General features: G+C 37.0%; 1 protein-coding gene and 1 pseudogene across 1 annotated transcript; one reads left to right on the top strand and one right to left on the bottom strand.

The window, feature by feature from the left end:
• Positions 1 to 13,830: 13,830 nt before the first annotated feature.
• LOC145803775 (uncharacterized) lies at positions 13,831 to 15,588 on the top strand. The gene is made up of 2 exons (XM_082897115.1): positions 13,831 to 14,474; positions 14,673 to 15,588. The coding sequence occupies exons 1-2, from the start codon at positions 13,831 to 13,833 to the stop codon at positions 15,586 to 15,588; spliced, it is 1,560 nt and encodes a 519-aa protein (XP_082753241.1).
• A 6,502-nt stretch (positions 15,589 to 22,090) lies between these two features.
• On the bottom strand, positions 22,091 to 22,171 carry LOC145804937 (small nucleolar RNA Z102/R77; annotated as a pseudogene).
• Between the last annotated feature and the right edge of the window lie 118 nt (positions 22,172 to 22,289).

Raw genomic sequence — 22,289 nt, forward strand, 5'->3', positions numbered from 1 at the left:
TACTGAATGAATGTTTGTCCTATTTGTGAACTGTATCCGTGGCATCCATAGCAATTTACTGTTACTGAACTGTTACTGCTATTGTTACAGAGATCTCTATCGGTTCCTATGTTGGATCCATTACTGTTTACTGATATGATGGCCATCAACTGACAGTTCAGTCTGTTAAGACCTTCTGTATTGTTTGCTACTGGATGTACCACTTATGACCGCTATAATTGAATAACTAATTTACTGTTCAAATGACTATTTTAAATACTGAAAGGACATTCATTCTTAACCTCTTTACGCATATTTTATTCACTGGGCTTTAACTTACTGTTTATATATATATATATATATATATATGTAGGTGTTCAGGCACCGGACCAGAGATAGGAGCGTCGGATTAGCTCTTGTTTTGTCAAGGCAACCATCGTGCCTCACCTTGAGGTTCCAAGTGCTGCCAAGCTAAGGCTGCTTTGGGGTGTTTTAGATTTCCCCCTTTTGTATCTGGTTTTGTAACACTGTATAGACTGATATGTGTACCTGTACTGTACTGTTGTGGTAAGGATTTAGTCCCTAACCTCTATGCCTGTATATGACGTATGTACATACTGTTATCCTTTGAATGTGTATATATTTAAAAAGTTTTTTGTATACAGACTGTCATAGCTCATTGGACATCTTTCATTTACTGTTTTGGCTTCCGCCAGCCCCTGTACTCTGTATTACTGTTTTACTGTTAAGCAGGCCTTCGGTAATCTTGGATTACTGGCCGGTTACAGTGTTGAACCCATATGGGCAGGTTTGGGTCATGGCAGAGTGGTATCAGAGCGATACTAAACCACGAGTTATACTGCACACACGTGTCCAAATGAGCTATATGATGTCCTAGAAAAGTAAATAGGGCATTGCATGAACATTGATAAGTGTGTGTGGCCAAGACATGAACATCTGTGCTAATGTGTTTAAGTATGCAACTGTCTATGTTTATAATTGCCATAATTGTCTATAGTGAAATGGATAACGCAAGAACTACTGATGAATCTGAATCATCTGAGGCCAGAATGGCAAGGCTAGAGAGAATAGTGGAAATGTTGACTGAGGCCTTGAGGCTGCAACAATAGAACTAACAGCCCCCACCTCCTCCAGTACAGCCAGAGCCACCTGTTAATGATGATATAATAGCTCTAACACAGAAGTTTAGTAAGATGAAACCGCCATCCTTTCAGGAGGCCTTGAACCCTTAAAGGTCGAAGCGTGGGTGCTTGAAACAGAATAGTTATTTGAAGTCTTTTCGTGTTCTGAAACATACAAAGTGCTACTGGCTACCTTCGCCTTACAAGAAGAGGCCAGAAAGTGGTGGATGCTAGTCCATGACATTGACACCGTTATGACTTGGACTCAGTTTAAGGGAGCCTTTTTTGAGAAATACTTCCCACAGTGTGTTAGGGACAGAAAGGTGACTGAATTTGAACAACTGAAACAAGGTACCATGTCCGTGGCTGAGTATGAGTCAAAGTTTACTGAACTTGTCCGATATGCACCACACATGGTGAACACTAACTACAAGAAGGATAGGAAGTTTGAAGGCAGCCTTAATGTAGAAATTCTTGATAGAATTAATGTTTTGAAACTGTTGAAGTATGTGGATGTTCTTGACCGAGCAATCATGGCTGAATCGAACATCGAGGCGCTGAAACAGACTGAAACACCGGGAACTGAGTGGCGTGGTAAGAGATGGGGTTTTAAATTTAAGAAAGGCCGAAACAATTCATCGAACAAAAAGCAGAACACAGGGTCAACAACTAGTTCCAGTCAAGGAAACCGTTCTATATCGCCCTGCTTTGAATGTGGTAAGCATCATAAGGGGGTTTGTTATAAACTTTCAAGTGCTTGTTACAGGTGTGGCAAGGTGGGCCACATGGTCAAAGATTTCCCTTCCACTCCTCAGGGGCAATAGTAAAGTTGCACCAAGCACCGCAGCATCAACTGCTCCACCAAAACCCAACCCCAAAGCTACTGGAAAAGTGCCTATGAGGCAAGGCTGAGTGTTCGCACTCGTACCGGGAGGCGTACAAAATACCGAGACTATCGTGTTAGGTATACTCTCAATTTGTGCTCAAAATGCGTATGTTTTGATTGATTCGGGGTCTACACATTCATATGTATCGCATGCTTTTTCGCAAAAATTGAATAGACAATTTGAACCCATGAACTATCTGTTAGCTGTATCTTCACCTATTGGGGGATCCATGACTTGTGCTTATATGTATCCTGAATGTGAGATTATTGTTGAAGATGCGCATCTGTATATTGATTTACTACCATTGAATATAGATCATTTTGATGTGATATTGGGAATGGATTGGTTAACAAAATACTATGCTACCATAGATTGTGCAACAAAACAAGTTGTTTTCCGTCCACCCGGACTGCCTGAATTTATGTTTAACGGAGTTAGAGTAGTACCTCCCCCATACTTGATTTCATCCATGAAAGCTTTTAAATTGATTAGAAAATGATGCAAATGGTATCTGTGTTCTGTATTGACTGTACCTACTGATGATAAAACTGATTTGAACAATATTCCTATAGTCAGAGAATTCTCAGATGTTTTTCCAGATGATCTGCCAGGGGATTTGATTGATAGGGAGATCGAGTTCACCATTGATGTGATTCCGGGTACACAGCCTGTATCTAAAGCTCCGTACAGAATGGCACCTACCGAATTGAAAGAGTTGAAAGTTCAACTGCAGGAACTGTTAGATAAGAAGTTCATCAGGCCCACTACTTCACCGTGGGGCCCGCCAGTCATATTTGTGAAAAAGAAAGATAGCTCACTAAGACTCTACATTGACTACCGTGAATTGAACAAGGTAACAATGAAAAATAAATATCCATTACCTCGCATTGATGATTTATTTGACCAGCTACAGGGTGCCCAAGTGTTCTCAAAAATTGACCTTAGATCTGGATACCACCAGTTGAAAGTCAAGACATGAGACATTGAGAAGACTGCATTTCGAACGAGGTATGGACATTATGGATTCTTAGTTATGCCTTTCGGAGTTACCAATGCACCAGTTGCATTTATGGACCTTATGAACCGAATTTTTAAACCGTTCCTCGATGACTTTATTGTTGTATTCATAGATGGCATTTTAATTTACTCCCAAAGCATGGAGGAACGTGAACATCATTTAAGAATTGCCGTACAGACCCTAAGAGAACAGAAACTTTATGCAAAACTAACTAAATGTGAATTTTGATTAGACAATGTTATGTTTTTGGGGCATGTAATCAGTAAAGACAGAATTTCAGTTGATCCACAGAAAATTGAAGCAGTAGTGAACTGGCCTAGACCGACAAATGTCACCGAAGTCCGGAGTTTTCTAGGCTTAGCCGGGTATTTTAGAAGGTTTGTCAAAGACTTCTCCAAAATTGCCCTGCCACTGACACAGTTGATTCAGAAGGGGATATCATTTGACTGGACCGATCAGAGGGAAGCAGCTTTTCAAGAGTTGAAAACTCGACTAGTGACCGCACCGATTCTCACTTTACACTCAGGTACGGATGGTTATATTGTATTTAGTGATGCTTCTTATAAGGGTTTGGGATGTGTTTTAATGCAGAATAGGAAAGTGATTGCGTATGCTTCCCGACAACTGAGACCACATGAGAAGAACTACCCGACCCATGATTTAGAACTTGCCGCAGTGGTGTTTGCATTGAAAATCTGGCGTCACTATCTTTATGGGGCGACATGTGAAGTGTATACAGATCACAAGAGTTTGAAATACTTCTTCCCATAGATAGAACTGAACATGAGGCAGCGTAGATAGTTAGAACTGATAAAAGATTATGACATGCAAATTTTGTACCATCCAAGAAAAACTAACACCGTTGCTGATGCACTGAGTTAAAAATCGATTGAAAATTTAGCTTGTTTACTCACCGGGCAGAAAGAATTGCTATGTGACCTTGAGAGACATGAAATTGAGATTGTTTTGCGTGAACAAGGTGAAACCTTAGCTGCTATTTCTGCTCAACCGGCACTGATTGAAGAGATTAAAGAGAAACAGCAACAGGATGACTTCTTGAAGAAGATCATCGAAGAACGGGAATTTAAACCGAGGCCGAATTTCAAATTTGAGAATAATGTGTTGAAATTTTAGGGAAGATTGTGTGTACCGAATGATCCTGAACTAAAAAGAAGAATTTTACAAGAGGGCCACAATTCAAAATTGTCTATCCATCCAGGAAATACGAAAATGTATCAAGACTTGAAATTGAATTTTTGGTGGCCGGGAATGAAGAAGGAAACTGCTGATTTTGTGTCCAAGTGTCTTCATTGCCAACAAGTCAAAGCCGAACATCAACGACCCGCAGGCTTACTGCAACCCTTATCGATGCCAGAGTGAAAATGGGAACATATCACTATAGATTTTATTGTTGGGTTACCTGGCTCCAGTAAAGGTACGGATTCAATTTGGGTTATTGTTGATAAATTGACTAAATCTGCTCAGTTTTTACCTGTCAAAACAATTTATAATGCGGACAAATTGGCTATACTCTATATTGACGAGATTGTTAGACTGCATGGAGTGCCTGTGTCCATTGTTTCTGATAGGGACTCAAAGTTTACATCGAGATTTTGGCAAAGCTTACAGATAGCATTGGGTACTGAACTGAGACTGAGTAGTGCATATCATCTTCAGACTGATGGTTAGTCAGAAAGAACCATCCAGACTCTGAAGGACTTACTGCGGATGTATGTTCTTGATTTCCAGGAAAATTGGGAAAGTCATCTACCTTTGGCTGAATTCGCTTACAACAATAGTTTTCATTCGAGCATTGGCATGGCGCCTTTCGAAGCTTTATATGGCAGAAAATGCTGATCTCTGATTTGCTAGGCAGAAGTTGGAGATGGGCCTTTGCTTGGGCCAGAGATTGTATAAGAAACTATAGAAAAAGTGAAACTGATCCAATAGAGATTGAAAACCGCACAGAGCCGACAGAAAAGTTATGCGGATGTCCGAAGGCGAGACAGAGAATATGAAGTGGGTGATCATGTTTTTATAAAAGTGACACCAATGAAGGGCCAGACCCGTTTTGGGGTTAAAAGCAAGTTAGCGCCGAGATATGTCGGACCGTATGAGATTATTGAGAAAATTAGTCCGGTGGCGTATCAAGTAGCGCTTCCTCCTGAAATGGAGCATATGCATAACGTGTTCCATATTTCAATGTTGAGGGAATACCTTCGGGATCCCTTCCATGTGATTAAGCCTACCCATGTAGTGCTAAGTGATGGCTACACCTTTGAAGAACGGCCTATTCAGATTGTAAACAGACGGATCAAAAAGTTGAGGAATAAAGAGATTCCACTAGTAAAAGTTGACTGGCAAAACCATGGTGGCGTGTATGCCACTTAGGAAAGGGAAGATGATATGGTCAGGAGATATCCTGAATTGTTCCCACTGAACCCTATTTTCTTCCAAAACAAAGGTAATTCGAGTTTGGAGGACCAAACTCTTTATAAGGAGGGAAGACTGTGACAACTCTCACCACTGCTTACTGATAACACTACTGATTAATGCTAATCTAAGATTAAGCATGTTAATTGACTGACTGACTGAATTATTAAACTGATTGATTGATTGTGCTAGTTTGAATGCAATTCTATCTGTTGACTGTTAAATTATCTGTTCATGTTTTATGCTTTAAGCTGCAAATTAAAGGCCTTATCGGCGGCTGAATCTGAAATTGATTGATGTTTTGTGCTAATTAAGATTTATATGATTTTAAGATATATTTAATTGAAATGTGATTTGGTATGATTAAATTAGATTAAATATTGATAAATTACAAGAGTTGGCCTTATTTACAACCTTGCCATTTAGTGGCCCACTCCATATCATATTTTGAGACTTAGAATCAACACTTTTTCAGCCATTTTCTTGCACCAAACCGAGAGAGAGAGAGAGAGAGAGAGAGAGAGAGAGAGAGAGAGAGAGCTAGGAGAAAAACTTGGTTTCATCTTGATTTGCTTGGAGGCTTAGGGATTTTGAAAGATAATTGGCAAATTGAGCTTCTAGACTGGTAATTAAGAACCCAAGGTAGGATTTTCAACCTCTCATTAATGTATTCAAGTTAGTTCTTGCATGGTTCTTGATTTATGGAAGAATTGAGTCTTGATTTAGTCTAATAATGTTGAATTGGAGTTTAATCCATGCATGCATGTGCATGGTCTTGCATTTTGAGGTTGTTCTTCATGAAATTCCACATGCATGTTCATATCTTGAGCTTAGTCCATGAATTCATCTTGTTTTTGAGGTAATTTGAGCAAGTAATTGAAGCTTTGAATCTGATTGATCACATGCATGTTACATTTGAAGTATGTTCTTGAAGTTTGGTTTGAAATTGGGTTTAATTGACTCATCTTTGGGCCTTGATTTTACAAATTAAGTTTTGAATCATGTTATACTATGAGTTTTAAAGTGTTTTCCAGAAAGTTAGCCCAAAAGGATCGAATTTGGTATATTGACTTGATTTTGAGCTTGAGGTTCAAATTTGAAAATTCCAAATTTTGGACTCCCGCTCGAGCGGGGTAAGTGGCGCTCGAGCGAGAAATTCGCGTATCCAGCACTTTTGTCGTGTTTACAGTCCGCTCGAGCGGGGTTTTGCATGCTTGAGTGAGGACTTGTGTCACACACTCGAGCGGGTGTCGAGCGCCCATCGAGCATGATTTTCACGCATCCAGTACTTTTGTAGTCCGCTCAAGCGGGAAAGTTTAAGCTTGAGCGGAGCCTTTTGTTTGCATGTCCGCTCGAGCGGAAACCCACGCTCGAGCGGGACCTCTGTTTTCTGAAAATTCTGAAAATATTTTTAAAGTGCATCTTTGCACCTCATTCCATTCTAGGCATTCTTAGGCCTAGTTTAAGGCATCTTAATGAGGATATTGTTGTAGAACCACACCGAGTTAAAATAGGGATTAAGTTATTATTTCTCAACAGTGTAGCTTAGTGTGTGTTCACTTTGTAACTGTGTAAGGTTGGCATCCGAGGATGCGTACTAGCTTATCTGCTGCCCAGAACTCTGTGAGTAACTATGTTGTAAAGATATGTTCAATTAAGATTATTTTCTGAATAAATGACTGTACTACTTTATGAAATGACATTGTTTACTGAATGAATATTTGTCCTATTTGTGAACTGTATTCGTGACATCCATAGCAATTTACTGTTACTGAACTGTTACTGCTATTGTTACAGAGATCTCTGTCGGTTCCTATGTTGGATCCACTACTGTTTACTGATATGATGGCCATCAACTGACTGTTCGGTCTGTTAAGACCTTTTGTATTGTTTGCTACTGGATGTACCACTTATGACTGCTATAATTGAATAACTGATATACTGTTCATATGACTGTTTTAAATACTGAAAGGACATTCATTCTTAACTTCTTTACGCATATGTTATTCACTGGGCTTTAGTTTACTATTTATATATATATGTAGGTGTTCAGGCATTGGACCGGAGTTAGAAGCGTCGGATTAGCTTTTGTTTTGTCAAGCCAACCACCGTGCCTCACCTTGAGGTTCCAAGTGCTGCCAAGCTAAGGCTGCTTTGGGGTGTTTTAGATTTTCTCGTTTTGTATCTGGTTTTGTAACACTGTATAGACTGATATGTGTACCTGTACTGTACTGTTGTGGTAGGGATTTGGTCCCTAACCTGCATGCCTGTATATGACATATGTACATACTGTTATACTTTGAATGTGTATATGTTTAAAAAGTCTTTTGCATACAGACTGTCACAGCTTATTGGACATCTCTCATTTGCTGTTTTGGCTTCCGCTAGCCCCTGTACTCTATATTACTGTTTTACTGTTAAGCAGGCCTTCTGTAATCTCGGATTACTGGCCGTTTACGGTGCTAAACCCATAGGGGCGGGTTTAGGTCGTGACAATTTCCAACCCTTGTGTCTTTCATTAAAAAGTTTGGGCTCTTCAAGATCTCCATTTTCATCCGAGTAGAAGTTGGTTTCATCGTCTTTAGAGCTCATCTCTTGCTTGGCTTGTCTTTTCTTTTTGAGGTAGGGATATTCTACTCTCCTTTATGGGTTTTAACCTAAGTATCAGTCATTTTGTATAAATGGTGGGTTTGTGGAAGATTTGGGGTAAAGTTGAGGTTAGGGTTTTGATATTTGAAAGAGGGATTTCCTATTTTGGGTTTTACATGTATGTGAGACCTTGAAAATGAGGTTGGTTGTGTATAATGGGTGAGATGTGGCATTGGGTGCAATATTTGAGAAAAATAGGAAAATACCCTAAGTTGAATTAAATAACTATTTTGTATAAATAGTGAAATAAATGTGGAAAGATGAAATTGGTTTGAAAATTATGAAATTAGAGGAAATAGTAGTTAAATGGTGTAGTTGGATTGATGAATCACTCATCTATGGAAAATGTGATATATTATCTGTTGAGAAATATATTTATTTATTTAGATATATCTGTGTTGGGCTATTAGTGGATGATAGTCATGATTGTTGTAGAAACTTCATGTTGATTAAGTAAATTGAAATTAATCAATTAGAATATGTCATTGAATATGACGGTTGGATATTGACATTGTATATGTTATTGAATTGGTCATTGTATATGACAACGTGTTTAAATACATTGTATATGTATCTTGTTTAGGAGGAGATAGGGGATGTACTCCATTGTTTGAGAGGAGATAGGGGGTGGACTCCATGGATAATTAAGTTGGCCGGAGTGTCCAGGGTGAAAGTCTCGAAATCTTATATATATTTGGGTGCCAGTTTCCTTGGACGTAGTTCCGTAAAATGGCAGAGATATGGAAATGTACGAAAGATGTTTATGATTGAAGTGTTGTTAAATGAGTTGCAGTCTCATTTTGAATTGTTTGAATGATAACGACTTATGTCAATGAATTGACTTGGGTAATAACTGGAAATGAATTGAAATGTGATATCAATGTTGATTGATTATGAAAAATGTTTAAGATGGTTTATAAGTGTTCAATATTTATCGAATACTAATGTTTTAGTTAATTCTCATATGTTGTTTAGCATATCTCTACTGGGCATTGGCTCACCCTACTTGGGACACCATTTTTCAGGTACAGGTAATATGCTGCCTCCAAGGTTTTAGCTTGGGAGGTTTTGGAGTTGAAGACTCCCTTTTGATATTTTGTTTTGATGATTAAATGTGTATTCAAGCCGAGGACTTTTCATGTATAGAGTTAGAACTCTTCTTTTGTTGTAACCAAGTGGTAACTTGGAAAACTGTAAACCCGTGGGGCATATATTTTGTTGATCACATGTTATACCTTTTCTAAAGAATACTCTGATGAATGTAAGATGTGACATTTCTATTTTGTCTTTATGGATTTGTGAATGAATGATGATGTCTTATTTTGAGAGCGTTACACTTTGTGTACCGTCCATTTTTTTTTATACAAAACTGATTTGACCATATAGTTATCAATATCCAATCAACGTGATTTTTTACGAGCATATAGTATTTGATGAGTTCTATGCATTGAACGGTTCAGGTTATCAAAACGGGACCCGTGATGGGTCCCCACGGGCCAAACAGCATTGTCCTGTGTATCATGAGAAGTGCATCCGGCTATTTAATGTGTACCAACAGCACTGTAGACAGCGCATCACTTTAATACAGTTTTTGACTTGTACTTTATTTTGTAAATTTATTTATTTATTTATTTATATATATATATTTTTGAATAGTGATAACTTTTTGACTTTTTTAATAACTTTTTGACTTTTTATCTTTTTTCATGGATGTCAAACCAGCCCATTTAATAAACCAATAAAATTAAAAACTTACCAAAATCAAGACAAGTTAATACTATACACCTGAACTGTGAAAACCCATATTTAAATTATTCTTGAAAGAAAATAAATAAATTAATTAATTTATTAGTTTTAAATTAACCAATTCTATCGCTAACAAAGACCCTATTAATAATAAAAATGTTGTGGATGTTCAATAATTATTGTTAAAAAAATAAATAAATAAATAAATAGATAATATATATATATATATATACAAACAGACAAATCGTGGGCAAACAACCCACAGTTCCTACCAAACCCTCCATCTCTTAGAAATTAGGAAACCATAAAATTTAGGGAAAGATTATTCTTAGAACTTGGAGAAAGGTAATGGCAGAGAGAGAGAGAGAGAGAGAGAGAGCAAGCCTCGGAGGTCTATATAATGCACATAATAGTCATGCATAGAAGGGTAGTTTTCAGTGTTTGCATGCATGTATTCCTTTTGACGGGTGAGGAAGAAATAGGGAAAAAGAATTCAGCAGAAGGAGAAGAAGAGAAGAAGGTTTAGGAAGTAAATTCTTCTATCATTTCATCACTACTATGTAAGAAGACCCTCTCAATCCTCTCATTTTTTTTTTTTTGCATAATTGAAATTTTCAGATTGTATACATATGATACATTGTCTAAACTGTGTTGAGAATAATCTGTTTTGAATCTGCCAGCACGTTACCCGAATTTTTAGATAATTGTATACTCAAAATTTCGAGATAATTTCTTCTACAAAGTTGTTGATAATGATGTCTAGTTTATCCAAAAAATTTGGGAAACAATTTTCGAGCTTTCTACAAAATTATACAAATTTTTAACTAAATCTGAAACTGTGTTGAGAATAATCTGTTTTGAATCTGCCAGGATGTTAACCGAATTTTTAGATAATTTTATACTCACAATTTCGAGATGATTTCTTCTACAAAGTTGTTGATAATGATGTCTAGTTTATTCAGAAATTTTTGGAAACAATTTTCGAGCTTTCTACGAAATTATACAAATTTTTAACTAAATCTAAAACTGTGTTGAGAATAATCTGTTTTGAATCTGCCAGCATGTTACCCGAATTTTTAGATAATTTTATACTCAAAATTTCGAGATGATTTCTTCTACAAAGTCGTTGATAATGATGTCTAGTTTATCCAGAAATTTTTGGAAACAATTTTCGAGCTTTCTACGAATTTATACAAATTTCTAACTAAATATGAAACTGTGAGACAGATTTTACCAGGTATTTGAAAAAAGTTTTAAAATTCTATATTAAGCCAAATCTGGTAATTTCTAACTAAAAGATGAAATTTGAGAAGTCTAGTTCCATGATAAATTTGTAGATCATGGGTTTGATCTATAAATTTAAGCATGGAATTAATGTAAGGAAATGTGACAAATCTGTGTCATAAACATCCTTGGAAATTGTTTACAATTATTTATAAGTTATTTTTGGAAAATGCTTTCTGAAAAATAACCATAACATGTTTATTGAGTATATCCTGTAGATTGATATGAATTTTAGAGTTGTATAAGTAATGTATTTATAATTTTATTTGCAAGATATATACTCTGAAAATTTTTCTGGACAGAATAAAATCACCACTTTAATATTATGCTAGTCTAATTTTGTAAATCAAAAAAAAAAAAAAAAAATTGTGCATGTGTGTATTTATGGTTTAATTCTTGTATCTAAGTTATTCTTTCATACCATGGTTTAAATAAATTGTTTATTTAAAATTCTGTACTCTTATTTAGTATTGTGTGACACATGCAATATTTTATGATTGGGAATTTTAATGAGTTGGTATAACATTACTTGTGATTAAAAATTTGGAATTATTTGTGATTAATATCAAAATTAACTGAAATGGTTAACGGCATATACAACATTAACAATTGACGGTTAATACCAGTTGTTCGGGGTGAGTCTTGGTTTAAAGACTGTACGGAATTAAGGGTCGACGGTTCACACCGGCTGTTCAGGGTGAGCCCTGGTTTTGAGAATTCTCACGTAAATTGTGTTGCGAAACTCTAAGATGGCACGGGACTTATTTGAACCATTTTCGGTATTCGGTTTTGGAATAAGGGTGGATGTGCAGGTGGCACACAGGGAGGTTACTTACCCCTGGCAGACCGTTTCCTTGGGGCAGACCACGGATGCCACTACTTGGGTATATAACTCCGGACGTGGGCATCCCTGGTAGTTACGGTTGGTAACACTTAAATATTTGACCAAGGGAGGGTTTCAAATTAACCGTTGCCATGCTTAGTGGTTGGTAAGTTAAATCTCTTTGGTGAGATTTCGAGTGTGACCTAATTTATTAAAATTACTGAAATTATTCTAAGGGTTGTAATTTATGTGTACAATTATATTGTTATCTCATGTTTAGAATCTTATTATCTTTCTCTTAAAAAGAATGGTAGGTTGGTTACGTTTTCTTACTGTGTTGCAAAACTCATGGCATATATTTTGTTGCCCTGGCGTTTCATGCCAAATTATGTCGAAGAAGGGACTGGGGCTGAAATTGGAGCTGCTGCCAATATCGAACCTTGGCTGACTTAGAGTCAAGATTTTATCAGAATAAAATCCTGTTATTCCTTGTATTAGGATTAAACTATGTTGTGACGTTGTGTGTGAACTTGTAGTTTTATTTTGTCGTTAGACTTTGGCTTTGTAAGAACTTAAAAGTTCCTAACTAGTAGTTAAAATTTTATCTAGTAAGTTATTGTTATTTAAATCTTATGACGTTTCAAAAAAAAAAATTGGGGCGTCACAGTTTGGTATCAGAGCCTAGGTTTGAACCTTTGGGCCATGGGTAAAAGTTTGTTTTAAGAAAACCTTACGTTAATTTGTATTTTGCGGTAACTTGACTAAGTTAGAACCTTTTTATTTGTAGGATGCCAGGGTCATCAGACATTAACTCTAACGAGGAAAATTCGGTGGAAAACTATGACATAGAAATTGACCCAAGTGAAGAAGTGGAGATGCCTATAGAAGACTATGAATCCATAGAATCTGACCCAAGTGAAGAAGTGAAGATGCCTATAGAAGACTATGAATTTGAGCTTGAGCTTGACCCTGAACCTGATCCTGAACTTGAGCCTGAGTCTGAGTCTGATGAAGTTGAAGAAGTTGTACCAATATACAACCCCCCGGAAGTTATTGTGATTGAGTCAGACACTGAAGATGAGTCTATGGAAGGCAATACCAAGGAGAACACTGGAGATATAGGAGCCACGTTTGAGGGTTGGGATGTGCGAAACAGGTTGTAGATTGGCTCTTTTGTATATGTCAGACTTTATCCCCTAGGAGGTTGTTCTTGGAAAGATGAGAGTTTGGTGGGTACCTATATCGGACCTGTCCAGATTCTAGAACAAAAGACTCCCTGCGTATATCAATTAGGCCCTTTCCCGGATGGTTTCACTGATAGGGTGGGCGACCTTTTTGACTTTTGGAGCCTTCAGTGTATCATGCCCGACCCAAGCAGAATTGTGAGGAGAGATGGGTCATTGAACTTCAGGGACTGGAGGACTTATCGGGAGAAGCCAGTGCTGCTGTTATGGCATCGTGTGTGCGAAACTGCTATCTTCGTATGGGTGCTGTGGCGATTCATGGGACTTTTCCAAGCCACATGGGAGCCGAAAGCCCTGGTGTGGAGAGACTTTCCTTGGCTATTTTAAGGGGTCTTAAAGGAACTATAAACTAGGCTAACTGATTGTTTTGTATGCTCACATGTAAAAATTGCCTAGTTTAGAATTGTGAGTGTAGGAGTTAACTCGGATTGTAGGGGCTATCTCTTGCTCGTAGTATGTTATTTAATCTTTTCTTTTGTTTTATTTGTATTTTGCTAATTGTAGCTTATCTAGCCTAATTAATGAAGTTTTTTTTTTTTAACTATCCTTGCACGTAAATATAATAATAATAATAATAATGATAATAAATAAATGAATAAATCACAAGAAAATCCCATCATGCAGAATGGCTGGGCGAACAAGAAATAATAACAACGGTAATGCTGATGGAGTGCCTGATGGCGATGTTGCTCAAATTATACGCACGATTGCTGATAGGGTAGGCAATATACCACCCCGAAACCAAGATCAAAACAAATCGGAGATGATCGCAAAATTTAAAAAGCTACGTCCCCACAAATTCCTTGGTGGATCAAACCTCCATGAAGCTGAAGCTTGGTTAAGACAAATTAAGAAGGTGCTAGATACTTCTGACATCCGAAATGAACAAGATAGAGTGACCATGGCGACATTTCAAATGGAAGGGGAAGTAGATCATTGGTGGGAAATGATCAAAAGTACTCGACAAGTAGAGACATTAACTTGGAGACAGTTCGAAGACCTGTTCATGGAAAAGTATTTTCCTAACTCGCTAAAACAAGAAATGATTCAAGAGTTCATCCAACTGAAACAAGGAAAAATGTCAGTCGCTCAATATGCGAACCGTTTTGAAGCTCTTTCACGGTACGCTTCAGCCATAGTAGCAAATAAAGAGGATAAGGTTAGGCGATTTGAATGGGGCTTGGACACAGACATTAGAGGAAGATTGATCATAGTGCAACTCTCCACCTATGCCCAGATGGTGGATCGAGCTTTAATTGTGGAACGAGAGTTAGCAGATTCCGAACACATTCGAAATCAGCGATCAAGGAACAACAACCAACCACGCTGAGGAGGCCCAGTCCGCAACACCAGAAACCATCCTGCGCCAGCACCTTATGCCGGAGGGATGCAGCAGCAACAAAGGCAGAATCGAGGAAACCAGTAGGGAGAAAACTTTGTAAATGAGTGGAAATGAAGATGTTTCAGATGTGGTCAACAGGGGCATCGTCGAAGTGAGTGTCCTCAAGGTGGGGAGTATTTTATGGATCAGCGAGGGGCACAACAATCCAACAAATGCCAACTAGGGCAAGGTTCTAAGCTTACTCAAAATACTCAAACCAACAAGGGGCAGCCTCAAGCCTCTAAGAATGCAGGCCGACCAAGAACACAACCACAAGGAGCTGGAAATGGAAAGAAACCAGGAGAGACTAACCAACAGGCAGTAGGGAGAATGTATGCTCTCCAAGAAGAAGAAGATGTTGATAACCCATCAGTAATTCAAGGTATGTTAATCCTTATGAATTCTTGGGTTAAAGTATTGTTTGATTCTGGAGCTTCGCATTCTTTTATATCCACTGCATGTGTGACAAGTTTGGGTTTAGAACCAGAAGCGTTAGAGATAGCTATGAGTGTCGCTTCACCCTTAGGAGGTCAAACCCGAGTAAATCTAGTATGTAAATCTTGTGAGCTAGAAATCTCCGGTTCATTTTTGATCTGTGATCTAAGAGTTATGGATATGTCTGATTTTGACGTCATCCTAGGAATGGATTGGTTGTCAGTTCATCGAGCCATTATTGATTGTTACTGTAAGACAGTGACAGCATCCCCCCTTAACGGCACGAAAGTTCAATTTAAAGGAGATAGACAAGATTCTCTAACTCCAACGTGTCGCAAGTCGCGATGGCATGATCAACTAAACGGATGGTTGGCAAGCCTAATTTTGGAAGACGAAAATCGAGAGGATCCAGGATTACCCCATGTGGTGTGCAAGTACGCTGACGTTTTCCCTGACGAATTACCAGGATTGCCTCCAAAACGAGATGTAGATTTCATGATTGAGCTTCAACCTGGGACTTCACCGATTTCAATAGCACCACATCGTATGGCGTTAGCTGAACTTTGAGAATTGAAGGAACAGTTGCAAGAACTGTTGAATAAAAAGTTCATCAGACCAAGCACGTCCCCTTGGGGAGCGCCAGCATTATTTGCGAAGAAGAAGGATGGAACCTTAAGATTGTGCATCGATTATCGACAACTAAATCGAGCCACCATTAAAAATCGATATCCCTTACCCAGAATTGATGACTTGTTCGATCAATTAAGAGGTTCAAAATGTTTTTCCAAAATTGACCTTAGGTCGAGATACCACTAACTTCGTGTCAGAGGAGAAGATATACCCAAAACTGCATTTCAAACCTGTTATGGCCACTATGAGTTTGTGGTAATGCCATTTGGTTTGACAAATGCTCCTGGGGTATTCATGAGTTTAATGAACAAAATTTTTACCCCCTATTTAGACCAATTTGTGGTAGTATTCATTGATGATATTTTGATATACTCACGATCGGAGGAAGACCACGAGCAACATCTGAGAACCGTTTTGCAAATTCTAAGAGAAAACCAATTGTATGCTAAAGCTAGCAAATGTGAATTTTGATTGAAGGAAGTAAAGTTCTTAGGTTATGTTGTGTCTGAATCAGGTATATCAGTGGATCCTGCTAAAGTAGAAGCAGTCATGGGGTGGAAACAACCTAAGAATACGTTTGAGATTCGTAGTTTCTTGGGATTAGCAGGTTATTATAGGAGATTCATTCAGGATTTCTCCAAATTAGCCAAGCCGATGACACGCCTAACGCAAAAAGGAGTAAAGTTTGAATGGAACGAAGCGTGTGAACAGTCATTTCAAGAACTCAAGAAGAGACTGACAAGCGCTCCTATATTAGTCATACCCAAACGTGACGTTGGGTACACTGTTTATTGTGATGCCTCTAAGGAAGGGTTAGGTAGTGTGTTAATGCAAAACGGGAAGGTAGTAGCTTACGGATCAAGACAATTGAAGAATCATGAGAAAAATTATCCTACTCATGATCTGGAGTTGGCGGCTGTGGTCTATGCACTTAAGACTTGGCGACATTACCTTTATGGCGAAAAATTTGAGATATTTACCGATCATAAAAGCATGAAGTACTTGTTCACCCAAAGAGATTTGAACATGAGGCAGAGACGCTGGATGGAGTACCTTGAAGATTACCAATTCACCATATCTTATCATCCCGAGAAGGCTAATGTTGTAGCAGATGCACTAAGTCGAAAGACAAGAGAGATTGTAGCCAGCATATCAATTAAAGAATGGGAAATGGTAAGCACTATGAATGAGTTTAAGTTACAACCAGAGACTCAGAATGGGAAGGGTAGGTTGTTTACAATAGTTACAACACCCCAACTTCTTACCAAAGTGTTGGAAGCCCAAAGATTTGATCAAGAGACCGACTTCATCAAGGCCCGATTAGTGACCGAGGAATCTTCACCGGATTGGACACTCCATCAAGATGGTAGTTTAAGGTATGTAGATAGAATTTTTGTGCCAAACATCGAACAAGTAAGAGACGAAATACTTAAAGAATTTCACCATTCAGTTTTTGCGATTCATCCGGGAGGAAACAAGATGTACCAGGATCTTAAGCGACAGTATTGGTGGAGTGGAATGAAGAAGGACGTTGCTCAATTCGTATCTAAGTGCTTGACGTGTCAGCAAGTGAAGGCAGAACATCAAAAGCCGGCAGGGAAACTCCAACCTTTACCAATACCTAAGTGGAAATGGGAACACATAACAATGGATTTTGTAACAGGATTACCCCGGTCGTCGTAAGGCCATGATGCCATTTGGATGGTGGTTGATCGATTAACTAAGACGGCACATTTCCTACCAATAGGACCAGCAGGCACACTCGAATCTTTAAGCCGATTATTTATTCGAGAAATCATTAGATTGCATAGAGTACCAGTCTCAATAGTGTCAGATCGTGATTCTCGTTTTACGTCACAGTTCTGGCAAAGTCTGCAAAAGGCCTTGGGTACAGAGTTGTGTTTTAGTACAGCTTTTCACCCTCAAACTGACGGTCAATCAGAAAGAACAATTCAGACTTTAGAAGACATGCTTCGAGCTTGTGTGATGGACTTTAAAGGTAGTTGGGAGAAATATTTACCACTAGTCGAATTCTCTTACAATAACAGTTTTCAAGCAAGTATTGGTATGGCACCGTATAAAGCTTTGTACGGACGGCCTTGCCGATCACCAATATGTTGGACAGAAGTCGGAGAAGCACCTCTTTTAGGGCCAGAGTTAGTTCAAGAAACTATCGAGAAGGTGAAACTAATTAGGCAAAGGCTTGAGACCGCTCAGAGTAGGCAGAAAAGCTATGCAGATCAAAGGAGAAGACCTTCAGCATTTAAAGTTGGAGATCATGTGTTTCTGAAAATACAGCCTCGCCGAGGAGTTGTTCGTTTCGGAAAAAATGGAAAGTTGTCACCTCGCTTCATTGGACCTTTCGAAATTTTGGACAAAATAGGAGAAGTGGCGTACCGTTTGGCTCTACCGCCTCAACTGGCTGGAGTACATAATGTTTTCCACGTCTCTATGCTACGGAAATACGAGCCACACCCTTCTCACATCATTAATTGGGAGGAGATTAATCTTGATGAAGATGTGACATTTGTAGAAAAGCCTGTCAAGATTTTAGATCGTCGCGAGAAGAAATTACGAGGTAAAACTATACCATTGGTTCGAGTTCTCTGGAGACATTCTGGGACGGAAGAGTCAACGTGGGAGCGAGAAGACATCATACGTGTCAATTACCCCCAACTTTTCGAGTCTAAAGGTACGAATTAATTTCGAGGACGAAATTCTTTTTAGGAGGGTAGATTGTGAAAACCCATATTTAAATTATTCTTGAAAGAAAATAAATAACTAAATTAATTTAGTAGTTTTAAATTAACCCAATTCTATTGCTAACAAAGACCCTATTAAGAATAAAAATGTTGTGGATGTTCAATAATTATTGTTAAAAAAATAAATAAATAAATAAATAAATAAAAATATATATATATAAACAAACAAACCGTGGGCAAACAACCCATAGTTCCTACCAAACCCACCATCTCTTAGAAATTAGGAAACCATAAAATTTAGGGAAAGCTTATTCTTAGAACTTGGAGAAAGGTAATGGTAGAGAGAGAGAGAGAGAGAGAGAGAGGGAGAGAGAGAAAGAGAGCTAGCCTCGGAGGTCTATATAATGCACATAATAGTCATGCATAGAAGGGTAGGTTTCAGTGTTTGCATGCATGTATTCCTTTTGACGGGTGAGGAAGAAATAGGGAAGAAGAATTCAGCAGAAGGAGAAGAAGGTTTAGGAAGCAAATTCTTCTATCATTTCATCACTACTATGTAAGAAGACCCTCTCAATCCTCTCATTTTTTTTTGCATAATTGAAATTTTCAGATTGTATACATATGATACATTGTCTAAACTGTGTTGAGAATAATCTGTTTTGAATCTGTCAGGATGTTACCCGAATTTTTAGATAATTTTATACTAAAAATTTCGAGATGATTTCTTCTACAAAGTTGTTGATAATGATGTCTAGTTTATTCAGAAATTTTGGAAACAATTTTCGAGCTTTCTACGAAATTATACAAAGTTTTAACTAAATCTGAAACTGTGTTGAGAATAATCTGTTTTGAATCTGCCAGCATGTTACCTGAATTTTTAGATAATTTTATACTCAAAATTTCGAGATGATTTATTCTACAAAGTCGTTTATAATGATGTCTAGTTTATCCAGAAATTTTTGGAAACAATTTTCGAGCTTTCTACGAATTTATACAAATTTCTAACTAAATATGAAACTGTGAGACAGATTTTACCAGGTATTTGAAAAACGTTTTAAAATTCTATATTAAGCCAAATCTGGTAATTTCTAACTAAAAGATGAAATTTGAGAAGTCTAGTTCCATGATAAATTTGTAGATCATGGGTTTGATCTATAAATTTAAGCATGGAGTTAATGTAAGGAAATGTGACAAATCTGTGTCATAAACATCCTTGGAAATTGTTTACAATTATTTATAAGTTATTTTTGGAAAATGCTTTCTGAAAAATAACCATAACATGTTTATTGAGTATCATGTAGATTGATATGAATTTTAGAGTTGTATAAGTAATGTATTTATAATTTTATTTACAAGATATATACTCTGAAAATTTTTCTGGACAGAATAAAATCACCACTTTAATATTATGCTAGTCTAATTTTGTAAATCAAAAAAAAAAAAAAATTGTGCATGTGTGTATTTATGGTTTAATTCTTGTATCTAAGTTATTATTTCATACCATGGTTTAAATAAATTGTTTATTTAAAATTCTGTACTCTTATTTAGTATTGTGTGACACATGCAATATTTTATGATTGGGAATTTTAATGAGTTGGTATAACATTACTTGTGATTAAAAATTTGGAATTATTTGTGATTAATATCAAAATTAACTGAAATGGTTAACGGCATATACAACATTAACAATTGACGGTTAATACCAGTTGTTCGGGGTGAGTCTTGGTTTAAAGACTGTACGGAATTAAGGGTCGACGGTTAACACCGGCTGTTCAGGGTGAGCCCTGGTTTTGAGAATTCTCACGTAAATTGTGTTGCGAAACTCTAAGATGACACGAGACTTATTTGAACCCTTTTCGGTATTCGGTTTTGGAATAAGGGTGGATGTGCAGGTGGCACACAGGGAGGTTACTTACCCCTGGCAGACCGTTTCCTTGGGGCAGACCACGGATGCCACTACTTGGGTATATAACTCCGGACGTGGGCATCCCTGGTAGTTACGGTTGGTAACACTTAAATATTTGACCAAGGGAGGGTTTCAAATTAACCGTTGCCATGCTTAGTGGTTGGTAAGTTAAATCTCTTTGGTGAGATTTCGAGTGTCACCTAATTTATTAAAATTACTGAAATTATTCTAAGGGTTGTAATTTATGTGTACAATTATATTGTTATCTCATGTTTAGAATCTTATTATCTTTCTCTTAAAAAGAATGGTAGGTTGGTTACGTTTTCTTACTGTGTTGCAAAACTCATGGCATATATTTTGTTGCCCTGGCGTTTCATGCCAAATTATGTCGAAGAAGGGACTGGGGCTGAAATTGGAGCTGCTGCCAATATCGAACCTTGGCTGACTTAGAGTCAAGATTTTATCAGAATAAAATCCTGTTATTCCTTGTATTAGGATTAAACTATGTTGTGACGTTGTGTGTGAACTTGTAGTTTTATTTTGTCGTTGGACTTTGGCTTTGTAAGAACTTAAAAGTTCCTAACTAGTAGTTAAAATTTTATCTAGTAAGTTATTGTTATTTAAATCTTATAACGTTTCAAAAAAAAAAAATTGAGACGCCACATGAACTAATGTCTAAGGAACATTAACATAGGGCTAAGTATATTTATACTTGTATTAATTGCTCTTGATTTTAGTAAATTCTATTTTTATCTAAAACATTAAATTATACACATTTATTATTTGACTATTTAGGCTCCGTTTGGCAAGACCTAAATGGGGTTTTTTTAGCTATTTTAGCCACAAAAGACAAAATATGCTATTTTAACCACAAAAAACAAAATATCACATCTAACCCATAATCATTATATTCTTCTCTCACAAAAAAGCCAAAAAAGCCAAAAAGCCCTTCCCAAACCAAACTTTTTAGCCTACGCTAAAATAGCCAAAAAAGTCAAAAAGTCGAAAAGCCAACCCACTTCCCAAACGGAGGCTTATTATATAGAGAGCAATATTCATACATTGTGACTCATTGAGAACTTTTTACTTCAAAACAAAATATAAATATTATTAAAAATAAATTTATTTACAATAAATAATGACATTGCTACATCATTTTTGTCATATTTTTTGTATGAATTTTATATAAAATATTTGAGTCTTGTTAACATACACCCTTAAGGCATATGTTAAAAAAGCTTAAAAATCATTATGCATTATTTAATACACCCACTTTCATGGTGATATGCAATATTTTCTAGCATCGTAACATGTACCTTAAGCGCACACATTAACAAAATCTACCATATTTTATAATTAATACTTTACATTTGATATACATTAAAATAATTATTATTTAAGATTCAACAATTTACAAGACTTCACTCCTTAACACCTTAACAAGTGCCCAAACATGACCCCTAAAATATGTACAAATCTCTGTCAAGCTTTGAAAAATCTTCTAGCTAAGAATGGCTATAAGATCATTTAGGCTCAACAACAAAAAAATCTAGCACAAATTTTGAGCTCAACGGCTTCGATTACACTGAACCTGAAAAGCCTTCCATATGTGCAGACCTTTCTCAATTGAACAACTTTTTTTAGTGTTACATAACAAAGAGAAACTATAATGACACATCTAGGTTCACCATCTGAAAAAGATGAAGAAACATCTAGGTTTGGTAAATGGTAATTGGATTCATTTTGACAGAAAATGTAGGCTCAAACATCACCAACACCCATTTGAAGAAAATCCAGAATAAAGCAATAAAATCTAACAAAAGAATGAAGAGAATGATCAGATAGATCTAACATATAAATTTAGCCATCACCAAGGTTATCAAACCAATATTAGATCAACATCAAATAATTCTCCAACTACTAAAAATGCACAAGATATATAATCAACATGTAAGAACATCTTACAAGATTGTCTGAAAGCAACATGGCTGTCACATTTAGCACAATAATCACCAGAAATTCTGGATAGA

This window comes from Camellia sinensis, chromosome 12, assembly GCF_055761805.1.
Source record: "Camellia sinensis isolate YWXY chromosome 12, ASM5576180v1, whole genome shotgun sequence".
NCBI lineage: Eukaryota > Viridiplantae > Streptophyta > Magnoliopsida > Ericales > Theaceae > Camellia > Camellia sinensis.